The sequence below is a fragment of the Equus przewalskii genome, chromosome 9 (assembly GCF_037783145.1).
Source record: "Equus przewalskii isolate Varuska chromosome 9, EquPr2, whole genome shotgun sequence".
NCBI lineage: Eukaryota > Metazoa > Chordata > Mammalia > Perissodactyla > Equidae > Equus > Equus przewalskii.
Window position 1 is genome coordinate 8,548,886 of NC_091839.1, and position 27,472 is coordinate 8,576,357.

General features: G+C 38.1%; 1 protein-coding gene across 8 annotated transcripts; it reads right to left on the minus strand.

The window, feature by feature from the left end:
* On the minus strand, window positions 1–24,792 carry ZNF570 (zinc finger protein 570). Of its 8 annotated transcripts, none has more exons than XM_008531423.2 (5): window positions 24,244–24,792; window positions 23,343–23,426; window positions 19,704–19,830; window positions 19,283–19,378; window positions 1–6,245 (listed from the first exon to the last, which is right to left on the minus strand). In XM_008531423.2, the coding sequence occupies exons 2-5, from the start codon at window positions 23,373–23,375 to the stop codon at window positions 4,888–4,890; spliced, it is 1,614 nt and encodes a 537-aa protein (XP_008529645.1). In that variant the 5' UTR covers window positions 23,376–23,426; window positions 24,244–24,792; the 3' UTR covers window positions 1–4,887. The 8 variants fall into 8 exon arrangements, with proteins under 8 accessions (XP_008529645.1, XP_070413660.1, XP_008529644.1 ...); XM_070557559.1 differs by lacking the exon at window positions 24,244–24,792 and adding an exon at window positions 24,013–24,126; XM_008531422.2 differs by having other exon boundaries at window positions 2,274–6,245; window positions 23,343–23,514; window positions 24,244–24,677.
* Between the last annotated feature and the right edge of the window lie 2,680 nt (window positions 24,793–27,472).

The window sequence follows — 27,472 nt, forward strand, 5'->3', positions numbered from 1 at the left end:
CTCTGTAAACATTAACAATGATGATGGATTTATTTCTGCATGTATGATCAACTAATTTTTGACAAAGGCACCCAAAATACACAATGGAGAAAAGGTAGTCTATTCAACAAATGGTGTGGGAAAACTGGATATCCACATGCAAAAGAATGAAATTGGACCCTTATCTTACACCACACACAAAATTAATACAAAATGTATTAAAAACTTAAACGTAAGACCTGAAACCATAAAACTCCAAGAAAACATAGGCCAAAAGCTCCATGAGATTGATCTTGGCAATGACTTTTTGGATTTGACACGAAAAGCACAAGCATCAAAAGCAAAAATAAACAAGTAGGACTACATCAAACTAAAAAGCTTCTGCACAGTAAAGGAATCCATCAACAAAACAAAAAGGCAAACTATGGAATGGGAGAAAATATTCGGAATGGGAGGCAATATTAACCCCTTATGAGATATTAAAAATATTGGGGCCAGCCCCGTGGCCGAGTGGCTAAGTTCGCATGCTCCGCTTCGGCAGCCCAGGGTTTCCACGGTTCGGATCCTGGGCGCGGACATGGCACCGCTCATCAGGCCATGTTGAGGCGGCGTCCCACATGCCACAACTAAAATACACAACTACGTACTGGGGGGATTTGGGGAGAAAAAGCAAAAAAAAAAAAAAGAATATTGACAACAGTTGTTAGCTCAGGTGCCAATCTTTAAAAAAAATATATGATTTATGTATCTCATAAGGGGTTAATATCCAAAATATACAGGGAACTAATACAACCCAAAGCAAAAAAACAAATACAATTTAAAAATGGGCAAAGAACCTCAAAAGACTTTTCTCAAAAGAAGACAAATGGCCAGCACATACGTGAAAAGATGTTCATTCAGCATCACTAATTATAAGGGAAATACAAATCAAAACTACAAAAAGTTCATAGAGGTATCACCTCACACCTGTTAGGATGACTATTATCCAAAAGTCAAAAGATAAGTGTGGCCAGGACGTGGAGAAAAGGAAACCCTTGTACACTTTTGGTAGGACTGTAAGTTAGTACATCCATTATGGAAAACAGTATGCAGGTTCCTCAAAAAATTAAAAACAGAACTGCCAAATGACCCAGCAATCCCATTTCTGGGTATATATCCAAAGGAAATAAAATCAGGATCTCGAACAGATATCTACACTCCTCTGTTCACTGCAGCATTATTCATAGTAGCGAAGATATGGAAACAAACTTAGTGCCTGCAGACAGATGGATAAAGAAAATACGGGTATATATACAATGGAGTATTATTCACCTTTAACAAAGAAGGAAATCCTGCCATTTACAACAACATGGATGAACCTTGAGGACATTAAGCTGAGAGAAATAAGCCAGACACAGAAAGACAGATATCATATGACTTGACTTATATGTCAACTCTGAAAAAAGTTGAACTCACAGTAACAGAGAGAATGGTGGTTACCAGAGGCTGGGGGATGAGGGAAAGGGGAGATATTTATCAAAGGGTATAAATTTCAGTTATAAGTTCTGAAGACCTAATATACAGCATGGTAACTACACTTACTAAAAATGTACTGTATACTTGAAATTTGCAAGAGAGTAGATCTCAAGTGTTCTCACCATACATGCCAAAAAATGGTTACTATGTGAGATGATGGATATGTTAATTAGCTTGATTGTGGTAATCATTTCACAATGTATAAATATATCAAAACATCACGTTGTGCACCTTAAATACACACAATTTTGTCAATCTACCTCAATAAAGCTGGGGGGAGAAAAAAATGATGGGGAAAAATACATAATGAGTAGGTTATAAAACCCCCAAGGTAAAAATACAGTCATTTTCAAACACTGACACATTGAAAGATAGTCACCAAATTGTTAACTGATTAGGGGTGGCCCTATGGCCGAGTGGTTAAGTTCGTGTGCTCCGCTTTGGCAGCCCAGGGTTCTGCCAGTTTGGATCCTGGGCATGGACATGGCACCACTCATCAGGTCACACTGAGGTGGTGTCCCACATAGCACAACCAGAAGGACCTACAACTAGAATATACAACTATGTACTGGGGGGGCTTCAGGGAGAAAGAAAAGAAGGGAAAAAAAAGATGATTTGCAACAGATGTGGGCTTAGGTGCCAATTAAAAAAAAAAAACAATGATTGCATCTGGAAGTCTACTATATGTGAGCTTCTTTCTGAAGAGAATGGTGAATACAGATGAGACTACCAGTGGCACGCCTGAGGTATAAGGAGGAAATAACTGACAAAAGTAAATATTTAAATGTTCCTTATTTTTTTATTATGAAATAGCTTAAATATATGGAAAAATACAAAGAATAAGAACCTACCTATAAACCCACAACCAGCTTTATCGATTTATAAGAATTGGCCATATCTGCTTATTTTTTAAAGAAATAAATGATTAAAAGATTATCTCCCTTTGCATCTTTTCCTCATTTTTCTCCCTCCCCAGAGGTCACCACTGTTCTGAATTAGATGACAATTTCCATGAATGTTATTACACTACTTCTATATGGTATTTAGCCATGGAAAATGTACACAGCATCGATTTGCATGTCATTAAACTTTATATAAATAAGTGGTATCATATCATACAAAACACTCTCTGGTTCAGTTTCATTAGTATTGTTTTTAAGATTTATCCATGTTGATAGAAGTGTCTCTAGTTCATTCATTTTAACTTGGGTTCTAATATATTCACCCTCATGGTTATTTTGATTGCTTTAAAATTCATTCTCACAAACAAAGCTGAAGTGGACTTTCCTGTACATCTCTCTGAACACAGGAGGAAAGACTCTGTAGAGGTTTAGGTGTGGAATTGCTAGGTCAAAGAGTATGCACATCTTCAATGTCACCAGATATTGCCAAATTATCCTAAACACAACTACTTCCAATAGTACTGTATTAACACCCCCAAATCCATCCTTTCTCTACTGATATGATCCATCTTTATCATATGCAAAATTTCTACACATAGATCAGATTCAATCATTTTCTTGCTGTTCTTAAGAATTCACACTTCACAGATGAATTTCGGAACAAAGTTGTTAGGTTCAAGGGCAAAAAGGCCCACTGAGGAATTTTGGTTTGAATTGCAATGAATTTGTGAATTAGGAATAACTGATAATTATCTTGCAGCTCTTCAACCTAGGCTATATAATACTCCTCAACTTTTTTTTTATTACTCTTCAGTTTTCTGGATCTAGAAAATCTGTTGTTTTATATTTAAGTACAAGCATACCTCATAAATATTGCGGGTTCGGTTCCAGACCACCACAATAAGGCAAATATTGCAATAAAGCAAGTCACATGAAATTTTTGGTTTTCCAGTGCATATAAAAATTATGTTTACACTACACTGTAATCTATTAAGCATGCAATAACATTATGTCTGAAAAAAATGTACATACCTTCATTTAAAAACACTTTACTGCTAAAAAATGCTAACCAGCATCTGAGCCTTCAGCAAGTTGTAATCTTTTTGCTGATGGAGGGTCTCATAAAAAATGCAATATCTGCAAAGCACAACAAAACGAAGCACAACAAAATGAGGTATGCCTGTATTAACTATCTCAGCCTCTGGAGCTTAACTCCATGAAGACAGGGTCTTTGATCACCATTGTCTCCTCATGCCTAAAACAGTGTCTGGCAAATAGCAGCTACTCAAAATCACTGAATGAATGAAAACCTATATGTATATATTTGTCTGCAGTTTTCTTCCCTCGATCCCCTTTTGGTTTCAATTTTACAAAAACTGAATAAAAAATTTATAAACTTTATATTTTTTCTATGGTATGGAACAGTTTAAATCCGTTTGACATTTCCTAGATTCACTCATATGATTACCTAGGCCTGGTGCCTTTTTATGGGACAGTATGAATTTCCATGTTTATTGGTTTTTTGGAGTTAATTGTGATATGCTCTATTCATTTCTTGATCTAAATATAAGTTCTGTATTCTTCTCAGTGAATCCTCATTTTAATTGGTTTATTCAATTGATTCTCTTTAGAAACTTCCTAAAACTCATTATAAGTGTTATTAATTCTACTACTTGTGTCTATATTGATTACTCACCTAGAATACAAAGGCTCTCACTTACGTTCTAAAATTTTTAGGTTTTCTCAATTCTGACCTGCTGCTTCCCAGGGATGTTCTTTGTCCACTAAGGAATCTTGTTTTAGCTGTAAGGAGTACGAGTTAATATATGCTGAGCATGTAGAACAGTGCCTGGTGCATAGTAGGCACTCAATACATACGAGCTATTATTATTTATAATGATAGCTGCTATATTTGATGCACTATGTGAAGTACTTTACATGCAAATTTCTTACTTAATATGCATCAATCTACAAGACACTATTTCATTTAATACTCACATTTCTATAATACAGTATCCTTTATTATCCCTATTTTAAAAATTAAAAAACCCCTGAGGTTTGGAAAAGTCAAGCAAATTACTCAAAGTCACACAATGCCACAGCAGTGGTAGAGCTAGGATTTTCCAAATCTAAGCTCTCAGTCCTGGGAAGTGCCTAGTGCCCACAGAGGGAGACTGGAATAAAACAAGGCTGAAAGGTATATAAGACCAGATAATGAAGTACCTCACAGGTAATTTTAAAAGACTGTGGATGTTAGCTTAAGAACAATAGCAAGCCAAAAAAGTTTTAACTGGAGGCAATGATGTATGTATTCTTACACTTCAAAAAGATCAGCGTCGTGGGAAATTAATTTAACAGGACTAAAAGTTGATACAGGAAGACCTGTTAGAAAGTTATAGCAGTGATCTGGGTGAGATGAATTTTAGATTAGGGTGACAACATTAGAGATGGAGAAAAAGTATAAATTCTGGAAATATTGATGAGATAGGGTCTACAGGACTTGATGATTGACTGGATTGGGTGGTGAGAGTGACTCCCCAAGATGGATTCTCTGATGATGAGCAAGGTGTGCATGCTGCCTGAAGGTTTTCTTGCATTCCTTACATTCATAGGGCCTCTCTCCAGTATGAATTCTCTGATGTTGGGCAAGGGATCCACAGTAACTAAAAGCCTTCCCACAAACATTACATTCGTAAGGTTTCTCTCCAGTATGAACTCTCTGATGTTGAGTAAGGGATGAGTCATTGCTAAAAGCCTTCCCACATTTAATACATTCATAGGGTTTCTCTCCAGTATGAACTCTTTGATGCTGAGCAAGGTAGGCAATCTGGCTGAATGCTTTCCTACATTCCTGACATTTATAAGGTTTTTCTCCAGTATGAATTCTTTGATGTTGAGCAAGGTGTGAATTCTGGCTGAAGGCCTTCCCACATTCCTTACATTCATAGGGTCTCTCTCCAGTATGTATTCTCTGATGTACAGTAAGGTATGCACGAAGGCTAAATGCTTTCCCACAGACATTACATTCATAAGGTTTCTCACCAGTATGAACTCTCTGGTGTTGAGCAATGGATGATCTATTGCTAAATGCTTTCCCGCATTCAATACATTCATAGGGTTTCTCTCCAGTATGAACTCTCTGATGTTGAGCAAGGTAGGCAAACTGGCTGAAGGCTTTCCTACATACCTTGCATTCATAAGGTTTTTCTCCAGTATGAACTCTCAGATGTTGAACTAGGTGTGCATTCTGACTGAAGGCTTTCCTACATTCCTTACATTCATAGGGCTTCTCTCCAGTATGAATCCTCTGGTGCTGAACAAGATTTGATCTCTGGCTGAAGGCTTTCCCACAGTCTACACATTTATAGGGTTTCTCTCCAGTATGAATTCTTTGATGAAGAGTAAGGGATGAGCTCTGGCTGAAAACTTTTTCACAGTCATTACATTTCAAAAGTTTCTTCTCTGTATACATACTCTTGGGCTTAAAAGCCATTAAATTTTTTTTAAAGCTTTTCTTATGTGTATTATGTTTATGTACTTTCTCCTCTTTGGGAATTATTTCTTGTGTATGAAGCAGTGTGTTTGGATGGAAAGTTCCCCAAGATTTGTTATATTCTCGTCCTCTTTTATCAATAAGGGCTTCTTCACGAGTGATTGTCTCTTCCTTGAAACATGCCTTCTGAATCAATGGTTGCCTCTCAAAACGGGCCTCACATTTCCATTCTTCTCTCAAACTGGAGTAGTCAAGGCCACAGGTTGTAAGTTTTTCTATTATCTTCTGAGATGATTGTGCATCATAAATGTCCTGCTTTGGGGTTAATTCTTCAGTCTCACACACCGATTCCCAGCCTGAAAAACAATAAGAAAAAAATGTCTCCTCTCTGATGTACCAGAAGGTACATTTACGAATGTACATTCATAAAGTGAAGTACGTGAATTTAATAGCAAATAAAACCCACAAGAACATTGGCTTTCATAGTTGTGAAGTGTACAAGAACAGAAATTGAAAATAGGTCAGACACAAACTTGAGGAGGAATGATCAGAACTATAAGAAAATCAGTAGGTAAATCTCAAGTCAAGAAGGAATTATGGAAGGGGGTGGACTCAGCTATAATTTTGTGCATAAATGAATAATACAGGCACTGCAATAACCTCCATTCTTCTAGTTGCTTCTTTCAAGAAGATTCACTGAGCCTTGTGCTGTTCTAGATGCTTTTGATATCACAGTAAACAAAACAAAGATCCTTACACCTTCATGGACCTTACTTCTTGGGAGAGACAGGAAATACACGCTTAATAAGTAAATTTTATCATATGTTAGAAGGTACTAAGTGCTACAGAAAAAGAAAAGCAAAGTAAAAGAGATCAGGAGTGTTGGTGAAGTCCAAAGTAGGAATTATTAATAAGTTAACATTTAAGCTAAGATTTGAAGGAAATGAAGAAGTTAGTCACTTAGATATTTGGAGAAAGAGCATTCTAGGCAGAAGAAATAGCCTAAAAGTTTGATTTGTTAGATGAATAGCCAGAAGACGAGCGTAGCTGGAGAGGAGTGAGTAGTAGGGGATGAAGTCAGGAGGCAAAGGATAACCAGATTATTTAAGCTTCTTAAGGAATTTGGCTTTTACTCTGAGTGGGATGGAGAGCTACTGAAGTGTTTTGAGTAGAGGAGTGATATCTAGTTATGGTTTAATGAAAATACTGGAAGGTAGGGGCAAGGGGAGAAGCAAAGGGACCTACTGTTGTAGTAATCCAGGTGAGAGATGATGACGATTCAAACTAGAGAGATATCAATGAAGGTATAGCAAGGGAGTGAGATTCTAGGTGTATTTTGTAGGAAAAAACAAGAAAATATTCTGACAGATTAGATATGGAATGGAACAGAAATGATGAGACAATTATGCCTTCCAAGTTTATGGTCTGAGCAACAGAAAGATGGAACAGGCATCAACAGTGATGGGAACAGCAGGTTTAGGTGGTGAGGTAGGGAAGATGCGGAGTTCAGTTTTGAACATAATAAACTTAAGGTATCCTTAGACTTTGAAATGGAAATGTTGAGAAGGCAGATGGACACATAAGACTGAGTTTAAGAGAGAGCTCTGGACTAGAGATTTTAAATTGGGAGTTCCCAGCATATAGATGTACTTAAGGAGGCTATATTACCAAGAGAATGAGTGTGGATAAAGAGAAGAGAAAGGAGCCAGGAACGAACCCTAGAGCACTCCAACATTAAGATATTTGGGAAAAGAGAAGAAAGCAAAAGAGATTAAGAAGGAATAAATGTAAACAACAAAAAAAATCAGGACTGAGAACATTAATACCATGTGATATTAAATTAACGGTTATAATAAAAATCAACTTGTTTGATGATTTATACTGAAAAGAATAAAATACACTACCAAAATTACACAAATAGTATTGGAATACATTAGTCAATAAAAGTCACAAAAATAATTAATACTAAGAACAATGGCTAATAAAAGTAACCATTAAAAAGAATTATGTATATGTTATGACTTGCAAAACACCACAAATGAATCATTAGATAAATAAGAGGCACACAATACAAAGTAGAGGCTTTCGGGGAGATATACTATTTGTACATCTTTATTTTTTTCAAATAAGAATGTAGTATGTTGCAATTTTAGAACCAATTTTATTTTACTTTTTTTTTTTTTTAAAGATTGGCACCTGGGCTAACAACTGTTGCCAATCTTTTTTTTTTTTCTGCTTTATCTCCCCAAACCCCCCCGTACATAGTTGTATATCTTAGTTGCAGGTCCTTCTAGTTGTGGGATGTGGGACGCCACCTCAACATGGCCTGACAAGCGGTGCCATGTCCACACCCAGGACCTGAACCCTGGGCTGCTGCAGCAGAGTGCGAGAACTTAACCACTTGGCCACGGAGCCAGCCCCATAGAACCAATTTTAAAAAGCAATAGAAGGAAGCATAAAGAAAATAACCTCAGAAGATACCTTTAACGTTGACAACAAAAACAAAGAGGGAAAACACCCTAGAAATAAACTTTACAAGAAATGAGCAAAAGCTTTACAGTTCTAATGAGGGGCCCACCTCAAAAAATTTGAATAAAGGGAGAAAATGCACACTTTGCTTTCACATATAAAGAATCAACAATGTAAAGCCATTAATTCTCACTAAATTTATCTATTTTTCATTCAATTATAATCAGAGCCTCATTGTGATTTTTTTAAGGAACTGTGTAATAAAGAATTTAGCAGGCCTTTGTCTCTGGTTCCCAGGAGGTAACCTCTAAACTCATGGAAGGAGTGTCTTTGTTATTCATAGTGAGCCCCTTGGACCACACCTGACAGTTTATACTAATAAGGTGACTCATTATGCACCCTGAGATATTTTTTGCTAATGAGATGACTCAGATGGAGGCTAGCCATGCCAGAAAGACCAAATGATTAGAGGGTTGGAGCTTTGAGCCATCATGATATCAGCCTGACTTTTGGAAAGGGAAGGAGTGCTGGAGATTGAGTCACATTGGGTAATGTTTCACTCAATCATGCCTACATAATAAAACAAACAAAAACACTCTGGACACTGAAGCTCAAGAGAGCTGCCTGGTTGGCAGTGTTCTTTTGAATACTAAGATAAAATGGACAAATTCTAAGAAACACACAATCTACCAAGACTGAATCATAAAGAAACAGAAAATGTGAACAGACCCATAACTAGTAAGGCAATTAAATCAGTAATCAAAAACCTCCCAACAAAGAAGAGGCTAGAACCACACAGTATCAGTGGTGAATTCTATCACACATTTGAAGAAGAATTAACACCAATTCTCCTCAAACTCTTCCAAAAAACTGAAGAGGAGGGAAGATTTCCAAACTCATTCTACAAGGCAAGCATTACCCTGATACCAAAGCCAGACCAAGACAGTATATGAAAACTAAAGACCAATATCCTTTATGAATATTGATGTAAAAATCCTCAACAAAATACTAGCAAACTGAATTCAACAGCACATTCTAAGGATTATACACCATGACCAAGTGGGATTTATTCCTGGAAGGCAAGGATAGTTCAATGAAAACCAATGTAATATACTACATTAACAGAATGAAGCAAAGAAAACTATATCATCATTTCACTTGATGCAGAAAAAGCATATGACAAAATTCAACACCCTTTCATGATAAAAACACTCAACAAACTAGGAATAGAAGGAAATTACTTCAGCCTAATAAAAGCAATATACTAAAACCCCATAGCTAACATCATATTCAATGATGAAAGACTGAGAGCTTTCCTGTAAGATCACAAACGAAACAAGGAGACCTGCTTTCACCACTTCTAGTCAATATGGTACTGGACACTCTAGCCAGAGCAATTATGCAAGAAAAACAAATTTAAAACATCCCAATTAGAAAGGAACAAGTAAAATTACCTGTTCGTAAATGACATGATCTTATACACAGAAACCCTAAAGACTCCACACAAAAAAAACCTGTTAGAACTAATAAACAAATTCAGCAAAGTAGCAGGATACAAAGTTCGCACACAAATCAGTTGCATTTCTAAACACTAACAGTGAACAAACTGAAAAGAAAATTAAGAAAACAATTCCATTTACAATAGCATCAAAAAATAAAATACTTAAGAATTAACCAAAGAGGTGAAAGACACATACAATGAAAACTACAAAACACCACTGAAAGAAATTAAAGATGACATAAATGCAGGCATACCTCGCTTTATTGCGCTTTGCAGATACTGCGCTTTTTACAAGACCCTCCACCAGCAAAAAGATTACGACTCCCTGAAGGCTCAGATATGATGGTTAGCATTTTTTAGCAATAAAGTATTTTTAAATTAAGGTATATACATTGTTTCTTTAGATATAATGCTATTCCACACTTAATAGACAACAGTGAAACATAAACATAACTTTTATATGCACTAGGAAACCAAAAAATTTATGTGACTTGCTTTATTACGATATTCACTTTACTGTGATTGTCTGGAACTGACCCCACGATACCTCTAAGGTATGCTTGTAAATGGAGACATGCCATGTTCGTGGATCAGAAGGGTTAATATTGTTAAGATGTCCATACTACCTAAAGCTACCTACAGATTCAAGGCAATACCTCTCAAAATCCCAAAGATGTTTTTCAAAAACCAGAAACATTGATCCTAAAATGTACATGGAATCTCAATGGACCCTAAATAGCCAAAATAATCTCAAAAAGGAAGAACAAAGTTGGAGGTCTCACACTTCCTGATTTCAAAACTTACTACAAAGCAATAGTAATCAAAAAAGTGTGGTACTGGCATAAAGAGAGACATACAGACCAATGGAAGAGAAAACAGAGAGCCTAGAAATAAACCCTCACACATACAATCAAATGATTTTTGACTAGGATGCAAGAGCTTTCAATAGGGAAAGAACAACTTTTCAACAAATTGTGCTGGGAAAATTGGATATCCACATGCAAAACAATAAAGTTAGACCCTTATTTTACACCGTACACAAAATTTAACCCAAAATGGATCAAAGACCTAAATGTTAAGACCTAAATATTCCAGAAGCAAACACAGAGAAAATCTTCATGACACTGGATTTGGCAATGATTTTTTATGATGATACCAAAAGCATAGGCAACAAAAGAAAAAGTAGACAAATTGGACTTCATGAAAATCAAAAACTTTTGTGCACTGGAGGACACAATCAACAGAGTGAAAAGGCAACCCACAGAATGGGAGAAAATATTTATAAATGACAAATCTGAAAAGGGGTTAATATCCAGAATAATTAAAAAACTACAACTCAACAAAAACACAATTAAAAATAGGTAAAAGACTTGAATAGACATTTCTCCAAAGAAGATATGCAAATGGAGAACCACCACATGAAAAGATGCTCAACTTCACTAATCATTAGGGAAATGCAAATCAAAACCATGAGACACCACTTTATAGCCATGAGGATGGCTACTATTAAAAAAAAAGAAAAGAAGTGTTGGTGAAAATTTGAAGAAATTGTAACCCTTGTGCACTATTGGTGGGAATATAAAATGGTAGAGCTGCTGTGGCAAACAGTATGGTAGTTCCTCAAAAAATTAAAAATAGCATTAGCCTAAGAACCAGTAATTCCACTTCTGAGTATATACCCAAAAGAACTGAAAGCAAGGTCTCAAGGAGATATTAGTACACCCATGTTCATAGCAGCATTATTCACAACAGCCAAAAGATGGAAGCAACCAAACTGCCCATCATTAGACAGATGGATAAACAAAATGTGGTATATACATAAAATGGAATATTATTCAGCTTTAAAAAAGGTGGAAATTCTGACACATGCTACAACATGAACGAACCTTGAGGACATTATCCTAAGGGAAATAAGCCAGTCACAAAAAGATAAACTGTATGATTCCACTTATATGAGATACCTAGAGTAGTGAAATTCATAGACAGAAAATGGAATGGTGGTTGCCAGGACAGGGGGAAGGGGAGAATGGTGAATTATTGTTTAATGGGTACACAGTTTCCATTTCACAAGATGAAGAGTTCTGTGGAAGGATGCTGGTGACAGTAGCACAACAATATCAATGTAATTAATGCTGCTCAACTATATACTTAAAAATGGTTAAGAGAGTAGATTTTATTACATGTATTTTACCATAATTAAAAAAATTTTTAGTCTGTTTTTAACACAAGAAAAAGAATACAATCCTTAATAAGGAACAAACTTTACAAATAAGCAAAAAGGACAAACAGTCCATTAAAAATAGGGAAATGATACAAAAAGACAACTTTAAAAATAACTTTAGGGGCCAGCCCAGTGGCTGAGTGGTTAAGTTCGTGCACTCTGCTTTGGCAGCCCAGGGTTCACTGGTTCAGATCCTGGGTGTGGACTTACATACTGTTCATCAAGCCATGCTGTGGTGGCATCCCACATACAAAATAGAGGAAGCTTGCCACAGATGTTAGCTGTGGCAACAACAAACAATTGTGGCAAGGACCCACAATCTTTGTCAAGCAAAAACAGGAAGATTGGCAAGAGATGTTAGCTGAGGGCCAATCTTCCTCACACACACACACAAAACTTTAAAAATGGGTAATAAATGCATGTAACAATGACAACCTCATCTATTCAAAGAAATGTAAATCAGGAAAATACACTGTGATATTATATTTAATCTATCACGTTATCAAAAGGTGTGGATGTATTCTTTCTCATTCAGAGGGAATGTATATGGGTATAAAATTAGAGGGAGCAACACAGCAGTGAGTAGCCAGATCCTTTCAGTAGTGCATGGGATCCCTATCCAGCAATACAGCAGATTAGTAATAAAGACAAACCTGCCTGGTTAAAAATAAACTTAAGGGGCCAGCCCAGTGGCCGAGTGGTTAAGTTTGTGGGCTCTGCTTCAGCAGCCCAGGGTTTCGCTGGCTCAGATCCTGGGCGCGGACACGACACTGCTCATCAGGCCATGCTGAGGTGGTGTCCCACATGCCACAACTAGAAGGACCCACAATTAGAAATATACAACTATGTACTGAGTGGCTTTGGGGAGAAAAAGGAAAAATAAAAAATAAAATAAACTTAAAATGTTGTATAAAATATAGAAAATATATTTTTAGATGCGCTGCAAAGCTGGTAAGAAATTAAGGTAAACTTCCAGAGTCAAAAAGACTCCAGAAGGCACTTTCAAGTAAGTAAGGGAGGACTGAAGCTAGGAGCATCAATTTATCCCTGGAGAGTAAGAAGGTCTTAGGGACATCTAACTGGAGTTTTAGGAAGAAAATACAGAGAATAGGGGAGTGGCACTATGTGAAGAAACAACCACTGATAATTACACATAACCCACTAACGACTAGAATGTCAGACACAAAAATCATAATAAATCCCAACTAGAGCAGCTAAAATGAAGTTTACATTTAGATACATCATAGTGAAAATATAAAATAACAAGGACAAAAGAAAGACATTTCCAAAAGTAGCAAGGAAGACAATATTAATGAGAACTGACCTCTCAATAGCAACAACAGAAGCCAGAAAAGAACGGGAATGATATCTTTAAAGTGCTGATAAAAATAATAACCATCAATTTATGATTGTATATATAAAAAAAGGTTCTTGCATCATAGCAAAATAAATTACAAAACAAATGAGCACAGTAATAATAACAAAACAGCTTATAGAAATACTATATCTATTGATAAAGGATTTGATTCAGGAAAAAGTTTTGGGACATAGGAAAGAACTGTGAACAAATAAAATGAAATGTGGGTAAATCTAAATAGCACTTACTAAACAAAATAATGGTCTAATTTTATAACCTCATGAAACAAAACATTAGTTTATGGGAGTAAAAGAAATAAGAACTGAAATGAGGTTAAGTGAAGTTAAACTATTCCAGGGTTCTTACATTTTCAAAGGGAGGAAAATAAAGATAAAGATTAACTTTAGATTTTGGTAAGGTGATTATAAATGTTAAATTTTCTAAGATAACCAATACAAGCATAGAAACAGACTGTATAACTTTCAAATTAGCAGATGGAGAAAAAGTCAAGAAACAAGAAAAAATGGAAAAAGGAGAATTTATAAAAGAAAATAGGATGGTAGCAATAAATCTAATCCTATTAGTAATACCAAAAAGAAGTAACTGACTACCATCATTTAGTTAAAAGATATAGATTATCAGACTGGACTAAAAAATGTTTAGTTATATACTGTTTACAAGAGACATAAAAAGCAAGAGAGTGAAGGGGTGGAAAAAACTATACCAAATAAATATTAACCAAAAAAGGCTAATATAGCTATATTAACACTAAGCAAAATAGTTAAGGGAAGAATCACCACTAGGTTTAAAGAGGATAATAACAATATATGGAAGAATTCACCAGAAAGACAAAACAATTCCAAAAATATATGACCTAATAAAACACTGTCAGAATATAAAGAACCAGTGGTCAGAATTACAAAAACATGTATGTATTCACCATTAGGGAAGAAGTTTTTAACGTCTCCCTGTAATTGACTCAAAGAGATTTTTTAAAAAATCAATAGAGACACAAAAGATTTGACCAGTAAAATTAATGAAGTTAGTCCAATGAACATATATCAAATGCTGAACTCCACAACCAGAAAACAGATGTTATTTTCCAGGACACACAGCATATTCACCAAAATTAACCCCTAAGACAGAAAACAAGTTTCAAAGAATGTCAAAGAATATGTATTAAACAGACAACATCCTCTAACCACAATGTAGTTAAACGAAACAAAAAACTTGAATTTGGAACTTAAAACTTCCAAATAATTCATAGGTCACGAAGAAATGAATAGAAAGTAGAAAATGCTTAGATATACATGATAAGAAAAATACTACATATCAAAACATGCAGAATATACTCCTAATACAGTCTTAAATGCTTATAATAGAAAAGAGAAAGCCTCAAAAACAATGAATTATCTAATTTTAAAAGTTAAAAAGAGAGAATAGCATACATAAATGTAAGAGGAACGAAATAATAAAGAGGAGAAATACATGAAATTTTTTAAAAAGACAGAGAGGATCAGAGAAGTGAAAAATGTCTGAAAACAACTAAAAATTGCTAAACCCCTGGAAAGATCTGTTTCTCCCTTTTTGGAAGGAAAAAGAGGTCATAATTACGTATACTAGCAACTTTAGATAAGAGAAAACAATGGACAACTTTACCTTGTAAATTTGAAAACTTATATGAGAAGTATAATTTTTTAGAAAAAATACCATAACTCAATGACTACAGAGAAATGGAAAACATACAATCTTCTTCTTTTTTTTTTTTTTTTTTAAAGATTTTATTTTTTCCTTTTTCTCCCCAAAGCCCCCCGGTACATAGTTGTGTATTCTTCGTTGTGGGTTCTTCTAGTTGTGGCAAGTGGGACGCTGCCTCAGCGTGGTCTGATGAGCAGTGCCATGTCCGCGCCCAGGATTCGAACTAACGAAACACTGGGCCGCCTGCAGCGGAGCGCGCGAACTTAACCACTCGGCCACGGGGCCAGCCCCGAAAACATACAATCTTCTAACAACAGAAATTGAATTATTAGTTTAAATTCTTTTCACAAGAAAAATCCTAGGCCAAGATGAACACAGTTCTACCAAATATTCAAAAGACAAATAATTTTCACTTTACACAAATTCTTCTAAGGAAGAAAAAGAAGAATATTTACCAACAGATTTTACGAGGCTAGGACAACCGTGATTCCAAGATCTGACAAGATAAGTACATGAAGGAAAAACTGAAGGCTAACCTCACTGATAAACACAGATGCAAAAAACTTAAAAATATTACAAATGGCAGCCAGTTATGAATGGAAAAGATATAGTGGGCCGGCGGCATGGCCACGTGGTTAAGTTCATGTGCTCTGCTTTGGCAGCCCAGGATTTCGCCGGTTCGAATCTTGGGCACGGACATGGCACTGCTCATCAAGCCATGCTGAGGCGGCATCCCACAACTAGAAGGACCCACAACTTAAAAAAAAATACACAACTATGTACCAGGGGGCTTTGGGAGAAAAAGGAAAAGTAAAATCTTTAAAAAAAAGAAAAGAAAAAGATATATAGATGGGTTTTCTCAGGAATACAAGGTTGGTTCAACATTAAAAACCTAATATGTAAATCACATTAACAAATGAAAAACTAAAAACCATCTAATCATCTACAGATACAGACAACCATTTGATAAAACTCAAAAGCTTTCTACGATCAAAACTCTAGCAAACAGTCATGAAAGGGTATCTATCAAAAACCTTTAATTATCAGAATTATTAACAACAAAATATTAAAGCACTTTCACTGAGACCAGAAGTGGACACGAATGCCACTATCACTACTTCCATTCACACTATACTGGAGATCTCAGCGCAAAAGGAAAAAGAAATTCAGAGTACAGAAATTTAAAATGAAGAAATTGCCATTATTCACAGATACGCCTGCCCACAGAAAAAACTCCAAAGAAATCTAAAAATTACTAGCATTAATGGGAGACCTTGGCAACATTGCTGGATATAAGGTCAATGTATAAAAGGTAACTTCATTTCTATATATGAGCAACAAATGGAAAACACAGACAACATTTAACAGCAACAAAACTAAGATGCCTAGGAATTAATCTAACAGAAGACATGCATGGTCTTTATGGAGAAAATTATAAAACATACTGAAGGAAATTTAAAAATCTAAACAAATGGAGAGAGAAACCTGTTTACAAACAGAAAAATTTCCAAAATTGATATATAAAATAAAATTTGAATCGAAAGCTAATAGCTCTTCATTGTTTTCTGGTGGAAACTGACAAGCTGACCCTAAACTTTATTCAGATGGTCAAAGGGCAAACAAGAAATTCTAAAGAACATAAACAAGGTATAGGGACTTGCCCTAATAGACAGATAACTGAGTTATAATAAACTATTTTAATTAAGCCAGTGTGGTACTGACATGAGGAAACAGAGATCGATGAAATGGAACAGAGCTCAAAATCAGACCCATAAATTTACTATAACCTGATATATTAAGAGGTAACACTCGAACAATGAGCAAAAGAGAGCTCATTTCTTCAAAAAATGTCTGGGACATCTGGTTTTTCATAAAGCACAGAAATTAAATTCTTACTTCAATCTCAAAAATCAATTTTGATTGGATTATGGCCCTAAATATAAAAGGAAAACCTTTAGAAGACAATTTGAGGATATCTATAGGACTTCAGCATACAGAAAGGTTTCTTAAAACAAAATGAAAAATATAAACTACAAATGTATATATAAAAGATGACCTTGCTAAAAATGGGCAAAAGACTTGAGCCAGAACTTCACAGAAGAGGAAATCCAATGGCCATTACAAATATGAAAAGATGCCTGATTTCTTTAGCTATCGCGGACATTCAGATGGCAAGGAAAAGGAGGTAATATTTCATTCACACCAAGTTGGCAAAAGTTTTTTCAATTTGTCGATTCTGTGTGTGGAGCAATAAGTGTTCTCACACACTGCTGTTAGAAATGTAAATTAGCACAAGCACTTTGGAGAGTAAAATAGCATTATCTAGTAAATCCCTAGCTATATTCTCTACATGAACTCCAGCACACGTGCACCAGTAGTCACATATAATAAGGTTATAGCAGTAACATGTATAACAGCATAAAACTGAAGCAACTCAAGTGACCTTCAATGGATAAACTGTGGTTTACACAGTGGAATATGCTACACTTTAGCAGGAAAAAAAATTCAATGAACCACAGCTACTAAAATCAACGTGGATGAATCTCAGGAATATGATTTGGAGTTAAAAAAGTCAAAATTACACGTACAATATGATCCCATGCACAAAAAGCTGAAAATATGCAAATATAAGTATTTTGTTTAGGGATACATGACCCAACTATAAGGAAAAGCCAAGAAATGACAAGCAAAATTGTAGGCTAATGGTGACCCAGGGAAAGGTGGGGATCGGCCATCAGGCAGGGGCCCTCAAGGGCCTAAAATGACTGACAATTTTCTATTTCATAAGCTAAGAAGTAGGTACATGGGCTTTTGTTCTATTATTATTTAAACTACATTTATATGCTAAAATACATTTATGTGCGTATGATTTATTTAATAATTAATAAATAAAATTTAATCATATATTCTTTGACACTACAGTTCCACGTAATTTTTTCTTAGAAAATTGCACAAGGACAAAAAAGACTGGGGAGAGGGAGTGGGGGGGTTGACAGAGGTGTTTACCCTAACCCCAATCTTCTTCTGAACTTTAGTCCTGCATTGACCTTAATGCTTTCTACGTCTGTCTGAAAATCCTTCCTATATGACAAAGCTAAACTCTGAATCTCTTCTCCTTCAAATGTTTTCCAGCTTCTGACCTGTGTTTTTGTTAAAAACCATCATCTCCCGAGTTACCCAGACACCTCTGCCTCTCACTTCTTTCTCTGAGCTCCCTTTATGTCAGCTTTCTTTTCACATACGCCATTTACAGCTATATAGGATCTGCTACTAGCCTTTCAGTTGTTTGATTATTTATATAGATGTATATATATATTATATACACCCAGAATCTTGCAAGTGCTCTGTTTAAAGTACCAATTCGATGAATGTTGATTAAAGGAATGGAAAAATGAATGAACTAACCATTAAAGAAAAATGAGGCATTTGGACATACACTCCTACCACTACTGCCAAGCGTCACTTAACGCCGGGGATACATCCTGAGATGTACATCGATAGGTGATTTCATCGTTGTAAGAACCTCACAGAGTGTACTTACACAAACCTAGATGGTACAGCTTACTGCACCTCTACTGCACTAATCTCACAGGACCGTCATCACAGATGTGGTCCATCATTGACTGAAACATCACTATGCAGCACATGACTATAATAACAGCAGCTAACAGCTAGTGAGTTCATAACATGAGATACAAACTAATCAAAGCACTTTAAAAGCATTACCCTATTTTACAGGTGACAAAACAAAAGCACAGAGAGGTTAAGTAACTTGCCCAAAATTTTACTGCACATAAGTGTCAAGATTTCACGGTGGTACTCCAGTTACAGCTGTCTGTAGAGCTCAGAAGTTTATCAGATTAGCAAAAGATTTTTTAAAGACTGGAAGACGCTTATGAAACTGGAAAGGAACGGGACTCAGAGAATAGATAAATGAGTTATTAGAAAGGAGGGGGCAAAGTGTGAAAGGGGAGAGAGTTAAAAATAACAAATTTGGGAGAACATTCTAAAAGGTCCACAGTTTCTACTAATACCTAGAACATTTGAGAAGACCATGCCAACAAAGAAGAGTGAAGAGGTGATACCTTTGAGTCAAGCTGAGCTGTCACCTGCAAAGGTTTCTCCTGCCCATTTCCTCTTCACTCACCTGAGCACAAGCCTTTTGCCAGCTCTCTCTTCACCATCCAGGGCTCTTTCCCTTGTTCCAACAACAATATCACACTTGGCTTAGAAAAGCAAAGTCCTGCACAGAAGTAAAGAAACAGAATTTGGTCATGTTGTGGATATCCCAGAACTCACATCCAATCCTCTGATCATAAGGGAAGATGGAGCTCACAAGAAGCCAGAAAAAATGTGGAAAAGACAGGTATTCAAAGGACAGGGAAGCTGAAGCTTCTGACGTAGATTACTAACAGACCTATCCGTTGCTAACACTACAAATATTAAACCATTACTTTGGCAGACATTCAGCCAAGAATTGTAGATGCTATCCAAAAATTACAATGGCGATAGACAGAAAGAGCCCCTGTGCACAGAAGCTCAATTATGCAAGGAGAAGATGTCCTTACCCAGTGATACCAAGATCCTGTAGTTCTCCAACATCACGTTACTGTACAGATGCCTTTGGGAAGAATTTAGACAATCCCACTCCTCTTGGGAGAAGTCTACGGCCACATCTCTGAAGGTCACCAATTCCTGAAATGAAACAAATAAACAAAGTGAAATGACCTCATCTCTCACCATACTCACCTCCTTCATCCTGCCCCAGGCACACTGGCCTCCTGCTGATACTACATCCTCGCATTTGTCAAGTACCTTGCCCCTCAGGGCTTTTACTTCTGAGATCATTCTGTGTAAAAACAGCAATGCTCCTACCCCACTTCCCTATTCTCCTAACCTTGCTTTATTTTTCTCCACAGCACTCAATTGTTATTTATAGCCCACTCCCCAACCTCCACTGAGATGTAAGCTCCACGAAGGCAGAGTACGTTTTTGTTTTGGTCACTGCCATGTCCCCAGTTATGGATCAGTATCAGGCACACGTGAGGCATTCAAATATTTGCCAAATAAACTTAAGTAATAAATGAGTCGCTTGAAAAGTTCAAGAAGCTATAAGAGGATTAAAAATGAGACCAGAGGGGCCAGCCCCGTGGCTGAGTGGTTGAGTTCGCGTGCTCCGCTTTGGTGGCCGGGGTTTCGCCTGTTCGGATCCTGGCGCAGACATGGCACTGCTTATCAAGCCATGCTCAGGCGGCGTCCTACATGCCACAACTAGAAGGACCCACAACTAAAAACGCACAATTATGTACCGGGGGACTTTGGGGAGAAAAAAAGCAGGGAAAAAAAAAAAAAGGTGTTTTTCAACACTCAGTAACCTTTTTTCTTATTTAATTATATGAAGTTTTGTGAATCTCTCCCTCCCTGCCCTAGCAATAACATCCCTCATATGCTGCAAAAACGTTCCTTTTTAGAGTTTGGTTCATACGGTGTATATGCTTCCAAAATGTTTAAAATTTTCTTATATAAGCCTTAGCTTATATATATATATATATATATATATAATAACTGTATATTTTTATATATGACATACACATTTTTCAACTGATTCTTTGACTTAAGTTAATTTACACCATCAATGAAAACAATTACAATGTCACTATAAGGAGCTTAAATTCTAACCTTAAAATATCTGACCTCTAACAAATGACAATAATACTTAGTTTCAAAATCCATTCATAATTACAGTCAAACCAGTCTGAAGCATAACAAAGCTCCCTCCACCTTTATGCCCTTACAGAAACATGGCTCCCAGCTGAGAGGACTACTTTCCCCGAAGCCCCAGCACTTGCCGACTGCCTTATTTCCCACCTCCCTTGTACCACAGCACTGGAGCTGAGGCAGGTGACCTCTCTGCACCTTATGCTTGTTTCCAGACTATGCTCCTCTCTCCTCCCTAAAAGACACCTATCTCCTGAAGTCAGACTATATCATCACTATCCCTCCTTGTTTCAGTTATCTACCAACGCCAGGAAGATACCAATTCTCCGTCACTCCTTGCACACTTCAGCACCTGGCTCACTGTCACTCTCTCCAATGACGCTGCTATCATAATCTTTGGTCATTTCAAGATCCATATAAATAATCCTCCCAACAACCTGGCCTCTCAGTTCTCCAACCCCCTCTCCTCCAATATGTTGTCCTCCACACTTCTACAGTCATCTGCTCCCATGGTCATGCCCTAGACCTTGTCATTACCAGGAAGTACCAAACCCGCCATAATCTCAACTCTCCCACTCTGACTTCCACCTCCTACTCTAACTTTTGCCCTCTGTTACCCCAATTAGGATAATTCTTTGAACCTTCAGAACCTACAAACCACTGATCTTACCACATTCTCACTGCTTCTTATTCCTGCACCCCCTCACTTCCTAGCACAACCATTATGCATACATCCTCAACTTCCCTACCCTCTCTCACTTAACTGTATTCACCTAGGTAAACCACAGCCATCTCTCAGCATACTCTAGTTAAGTACCCTGAACAGCTAACTTTGCTGTAGAAAATCATACCAACCATGCTAATTGGTCTCACTTTAGATTCATGAGCACTAAGCTCAAGTGGGCCAAAATGCTACCTACATGATACATTTCTCTAGTCCATTCATTACACCACTCTCCTATATGACCATTTGCTACTTTCCCTTCACGATACTTCTACTCCATCCTTACTCTCAGCTGATGACCTTGCTTTCCGTTTCACTGAAAAAACAAAAGTCATTCTAAGAAAATTTCCACAAACTCCCACAACATTTACACATCTACCTGCTTCTGTGCCCATATCCTCTAACTTGTTCCTACTACTATCAAGGAGCAGCCCACTTTCCCAGCAAAGGCCAGTGCCTCCACTTGTACATTAGATCTCAGCTCCTCTCACCTAGGCAAGCACAGTGTTCCAGCAATTCCCTCCTCTCTCCTCTTCATCTTCAAATTTCCTTCTACTGAATCTCATCAGCCTATCAACATATATTCATCTTTAAAAAACCTTGTTGACCAGTTTCTCCTTCAGTTATCACCCATTTCCCTTCTTCCCTTATAGCTAAATTATTTGAAAGAGTCATCTATACTTTCTATTATTTCTATCCCCACCGTGAATAGGAATGACATAATACGATATGTGTAACAGATCACTTTGGCTGCTCTGCTCAGAATAGACTAAGAGAGTAAGAGTGGAAGTAGAAAGACAAGTTAGGAGAGTACAGCAGAAATAATCCAGGTGAGAGATGACAGTTCAGACCAGAACGGAAGCAGTGGTGGTAGTAAAAAAAGTGCTCAGATGCTGGATAATTTTTGAAGGCAGAATAAACAGAACCTCCTGATGGAAGACTTAGCATGAGCAACTGAGCTTGGGGAGGATGTGAGTTTCCTAATCGGTTTCCCTGTTTCTATCTTTGTCCCATTTGTTTTATTCTCAATAGTAGCCAGAGCGATCCCACTAAAATGAGAATTAGATCACGTCATTCCTATGCCCCCAAACTTCCAATGGCTCATTTCAATCAGTGTGAGATGTTTGAGTTTGAGGTATCTATCACATAAGAAAATGAAGATGCTGAGTAGGCAGACAGATATACAAGTCGAGAGTTCAGGAGAGAGGTCTGGGCTGCATACAATTTGGTAGCTGTTGGCATATCGATGGTACCTAAAGCCATAAGATAGGATGAGATCACGAAAGGAGTGAGTGTAGACAGAGCAGAGGACCAAGGACTAAGCCCTCTTACCTACTAGGTGCTTAATAAAAATTTGTTACATAAATGCACAATGTTTGGGCAGAGACTAGAATGAATAAGTTGGTCTGTATCTGGTAGAACAGCATTCCAGGTAGAGGGAACAGCAAGTTCAAGGCCATCAGTTAAGAACATACTCAACCCACTACGAGGAAGCTGGCATGGCTGGAACTGAGAGGGTGAGTTACAGATAGGGTGAGAAAAATTAGATAAGGTCAGAGGGATAGTCAGGGACCAGATTATGTAGGGCCTTGCAGGCCAAGGCAAGGACTTAAGCATTTATCCTGAATGACGTACGAATCCACTGGAAAGTTTTAAGAAGCAACATGACTGGTTACCCAGAAAAGTTTCAGCAGAAGGAAAGTTAATGTCTGCCTTGTTTGGATAAACAGGAAAATATTTCAGAAAAGAGAAAACACCAGCCTACCTGGTACATGGCTTTCAGAAGTCCAACCGCCATTCTTTCCTCCTCTTGGCTCTTCTCTTGGGAAATGGCAATGTCCTTAGATGACTGAGATGGAGAAGAGAACATGAGAAAACAGGCTTTCCTTGCAGCATCCAGAATCACCAGCCTATAATTTTTCGGCTTCACTTTCCTCCTGTTAAAGAGAGGAGCATCCTCTCCAGTAGAGAAAAAGCATAATGGAGACCTAGGAATTTGTCTGCATACGATTTAACCCGTGCCTAAATCACTTCCTAATTTATTATTACAACAATACATTTTCTAGATTTTACAAATAATAACTCCCAGGAATGTAATCATTTACAATAAAGACACACAACTAATAAATAACAGCACCAAGATCAAATAAAGGTCCTTCCGACTCCACAGTCTTTCTCCTGTCCAATGTATCAGCGGTTCTGAAACTTGGTCGCACACTGTCATCACTCCGCTAGCTTTAAGCTACACACGGTTTCACTCAGTCTTCCCGACCCCGGCCCCAATACTCAACAATTCTGAAAAACTACAGCGCCAACCACCGTCTTACACACATCACAGTCAGCGGCCACGGGTATGCTCAAAGTCTCACACGGTCACCGGCTCCCATACCCCCAAGCCTCAAATACTAGGTGTCACAACCGACGGTCTCACACACCTCAGTCACAAAGAGGCCGAGGGCTCGGCAACACCGCCACCCACAGTCTCACACACTGCAGCAGCATCGACTCACTCGCACCCACAGTCACACAGATACGTGAACACGCACATCGGGTGACAGTCTCACAGTGCACGGCATCAACCACGGCGTCACACGTAGAGTCACACAGAGGGCCCGGCGGGCCGGCGTTCAGGCGACCCACAGGCCACTCCTCAGCCCGCTCCCTACCTGCAGGACTGAACTGCTGGCAGATCCCCGCCCCGCCCCGAAGGCTCCGGCAATCTCCACTCCGGCCCACCTCCAGTCCTAGCAGTCGGATGGGCTCCAGCCCCCGTGGGCCCGGAAAGAAGCGACTGGGCCTCCGGAGGACACAAAGGGGCCACCGGCCCGGCGCTCGCAGAGGCCACTGGGAAATGTAGTCCTGCCCAGAAAACGCCGCCGCTGGGGGTTCGTAACGCCGGCCTCTCGCTGGCCCTGCAGGAGCCCAGAAGTCCGGAATCTTCTCAGCTCCGAGCCTGCGTCCGCCACAGGCACGGGGCCGAGCCGGACGCTTGCCGGTTGAGACCAAGTGCGCAGGCACAAGCGCTCGGCCCAGCTCCCTTAGCAACCGGGGCGGAGAACTTCCAGGCGCCGGGCAGCCGCAGGGGGCGGGGTCTGCGTGCGGACGCTGGTGCACGCGCGCCTACGCAAAGTGGGTGTGGGGCGCGTTTCTAGCGGAGCGGAGGTATCCGAAAAAGGGGGCGGGGCGTAGGGTGCGCAGGTGCGCATTAGACTTCCGCCCAGTCCCGCCTCCCCCGGTGAGTTCCAGGTTCCGGACTGGTTTACCTCGAAGACGGACGGGGGCGGGGCAGAGAGTGTCGCTCTCTGCGTGTGGTTCTTGTTTTTGTGTTTTGGCGGTGGTGGGTGAGAGTGTGTCCCCTTTTCCTAAAATGGCTCTTCTGCAGGTATCTTCAAAGTTCCGTTACTCCCTACATTCAGATACAGATGTCGCACCTCCAAAGAGGGCCTGCCCATCACACCTCTCCCCTGGGGCTCCATGGCTTCTTAATCTGACTCTATATCCCCTTAGAACAGTAGTGTTTACATTTTAAGTTTTTGTTTATTATCTCCTCACAACAAGCTTCTGTCACCTGTGATTTTGTGAGTTGCTGCGTGACCCTTTGATTCTGTGATTGTATGTGTATTTTTGTGAGAGTAACTATGTAAAATTCTTCTGTGCGTTGGAGTGTGCATGCTGCGATCCTGTGACCACGTGTGTGCTTCTGTGTTTGACATTTGTGATGTTAACTGGGAGAATGTGCTACGATAGAAAGGGAATGACTGGTGGAGAGTGGAGTAGGAGTGTGATAGTGCGTGGGACACGTTGAGGATTAGACTAATGGATGTGGGTTTCTGTGGGGAATTCTGCCCTGTGGTATCTGATTAGAAAGCTCCTAACTATATGCCAGATGTTGTTTCCGGTGCTGGGATAGACACAGAGAAAATCAACTTAAAAATAGTGAATAGAATATCAGTGAGGGGAAGGGCGACTTCAAGAGGCCTAATATATGTGCAATTGGATAACAAATAGAAATCTGGATCTACACAAAAGAATGAAGACTGCCAGAGATGGTAACTACAGGGTACACATGTAAGACTTTCTTATTATATAAATCTTACCAAAAGATAAAGTACTGTTTAAATAAAAATAAAAAACAATGTAGTTAGGGTTTTTATATCTATCTATCTATACATGTATAGAAGCAAATTGTATGACAACAATAGCACAAAGACCAGGAGAAGAGAAGGAAATGGAAACAAACTATTGTAAGGTTCCTATAGTCTATGTGAAGTAATATGATATCTCTTGAACAAACACTGTGATAAGTAAAAGATGTACATTCTAAGCCTTAAAGCAACCACTAAACTAACAAGAGTTATAGCTAATAATACAACAAGTGAAGTAAAATGGAATCATAAAAAATACTCAGTCCAGGGGCTAGCCAGTGGCCTAGTGGTCAAGTTGGGCATGCTCCACTTAGGTGGCCCAAGTTTGCAGGTTCAGATCCAGGGCATGGACCTACACCACTCACCAGCCATGCTGTGGCATTGACCCACATATAAAATAGAGGAAGATGGGCACAGATGTTAGCTCAGGGCTAATCTTCCTCAGCAAAAAAACAAACAAACAAACAAAACCAAAATTCAATCCAAAAGAAGTCAGAAAGTGCAAAAGGGAACAAATAACAGATGGGAAACAAATCACAAAATGGAAGGTTTATATCAATAATAAGATTAAATATAAGTGATCTGAACATCCCAATTAAGAGGCATTGAATGTTAGATGGGATAAAAAAGCAGGACTCAACCAAATGCTGCCTATGAGAAATTCACTTTAAATATACCTATACCAATAGGTTAAAAGTACAAGGATGGAAACAGATACACTATGCTAATGCTGTGTAAAGAAAGCTGGAATGACCTTGGATTTGGCAATGGATTTTTAGATATATCTGACACCAAAAGCATAAGCAACCAAAGAAAAAACAGATAAACTGGACTTCATCAATATTAAAAACTTTTGTACACAAAGCACATTATCAAGAAAGTAAAAAGACAACCTACAGAATGGGTGAAAATATTTGTGAATCATTTATCTGATGAGGGTTTAATGTCCAGAATACATAAAGAACTCGTAAAACTCAACAACAAAAAGACAAAGAACCCATTCAATAATAAGCAAGGACTTGAACATGTTTCTCTGAAGAAGATATACAAATGGCCAATAAACACATAAAATGATGCTCGACATCATTAGTAATTAGGGAAATGCAAATAAAACCACGAGATACCACTTTACACCCACTAGAATGGGTATTATCAAAACAACTGAAAATAGCAAGTGTTGATGAGGATGTGTAGAACTTGGAACCCTTGTACAACAACAGTGTGAAGATAAAATGGTGCAGCTGCTATGGAAAACAGTTTGGCAGCTCCACAAAAAGCACAGCATAGAATTACCATATAACCCAGCAATTTCACTCTTGGGTTTACACTCAAAGGAATTGAAAGCAGGGACTTGAACAGATACTTGTATTCCAATGTTCACTGCAGCATTATTCAAAATAGCCAAAAAGTAGAAACAACCTAAGTGTCCATCGACAGGTGAATGGATAAACAAAATGTTCTATATTTACACAAAATGGAATATTATTCAGCCATAAAAAGGAATAAAGTTCTCATACATGCTGCATCATAGATGAACCTTGAAAAAATTATGCAAAGTGAAGTAAGCCATACATAAAAGGACAAATATTGTATTATTCTGCTTATATGAAATATCTGGATTAGGCAAATTCATAGAGAAAGAAAATAGGGTGGCGGTTACCAGGGGCTGGGAAGATGGAGGAATTGGGAGTTATTGCTTAGTGGTTACAAAGTATCCATTTGGGATGATGAAAAGTTTTGGAAATAGATA

Coding starts and splice junctions, on each gene's coding strand:
- ZNF570 (XM_008531422.2), bottom strand. CDS start 23,447: ATGTTCTCTTCTCCATCTCAGTCATCTAAGGACATTGCCATTTCCCAA. Junction 19,831..23,342: donor TTCTGAAAGCCATGTACCAG/GTAGGCTGGTGT, acceptor GTTTCATTTCAG/GAATTGGTGACCTTCAGAGA. Junction 6,246..19,282: donor GGCAAAAGGCTTGTGCTCAG/GTGAGTGAAGAG, acceptor ATTGTTTTTCAG/GCTGGGAATCGGTGTGTGAG.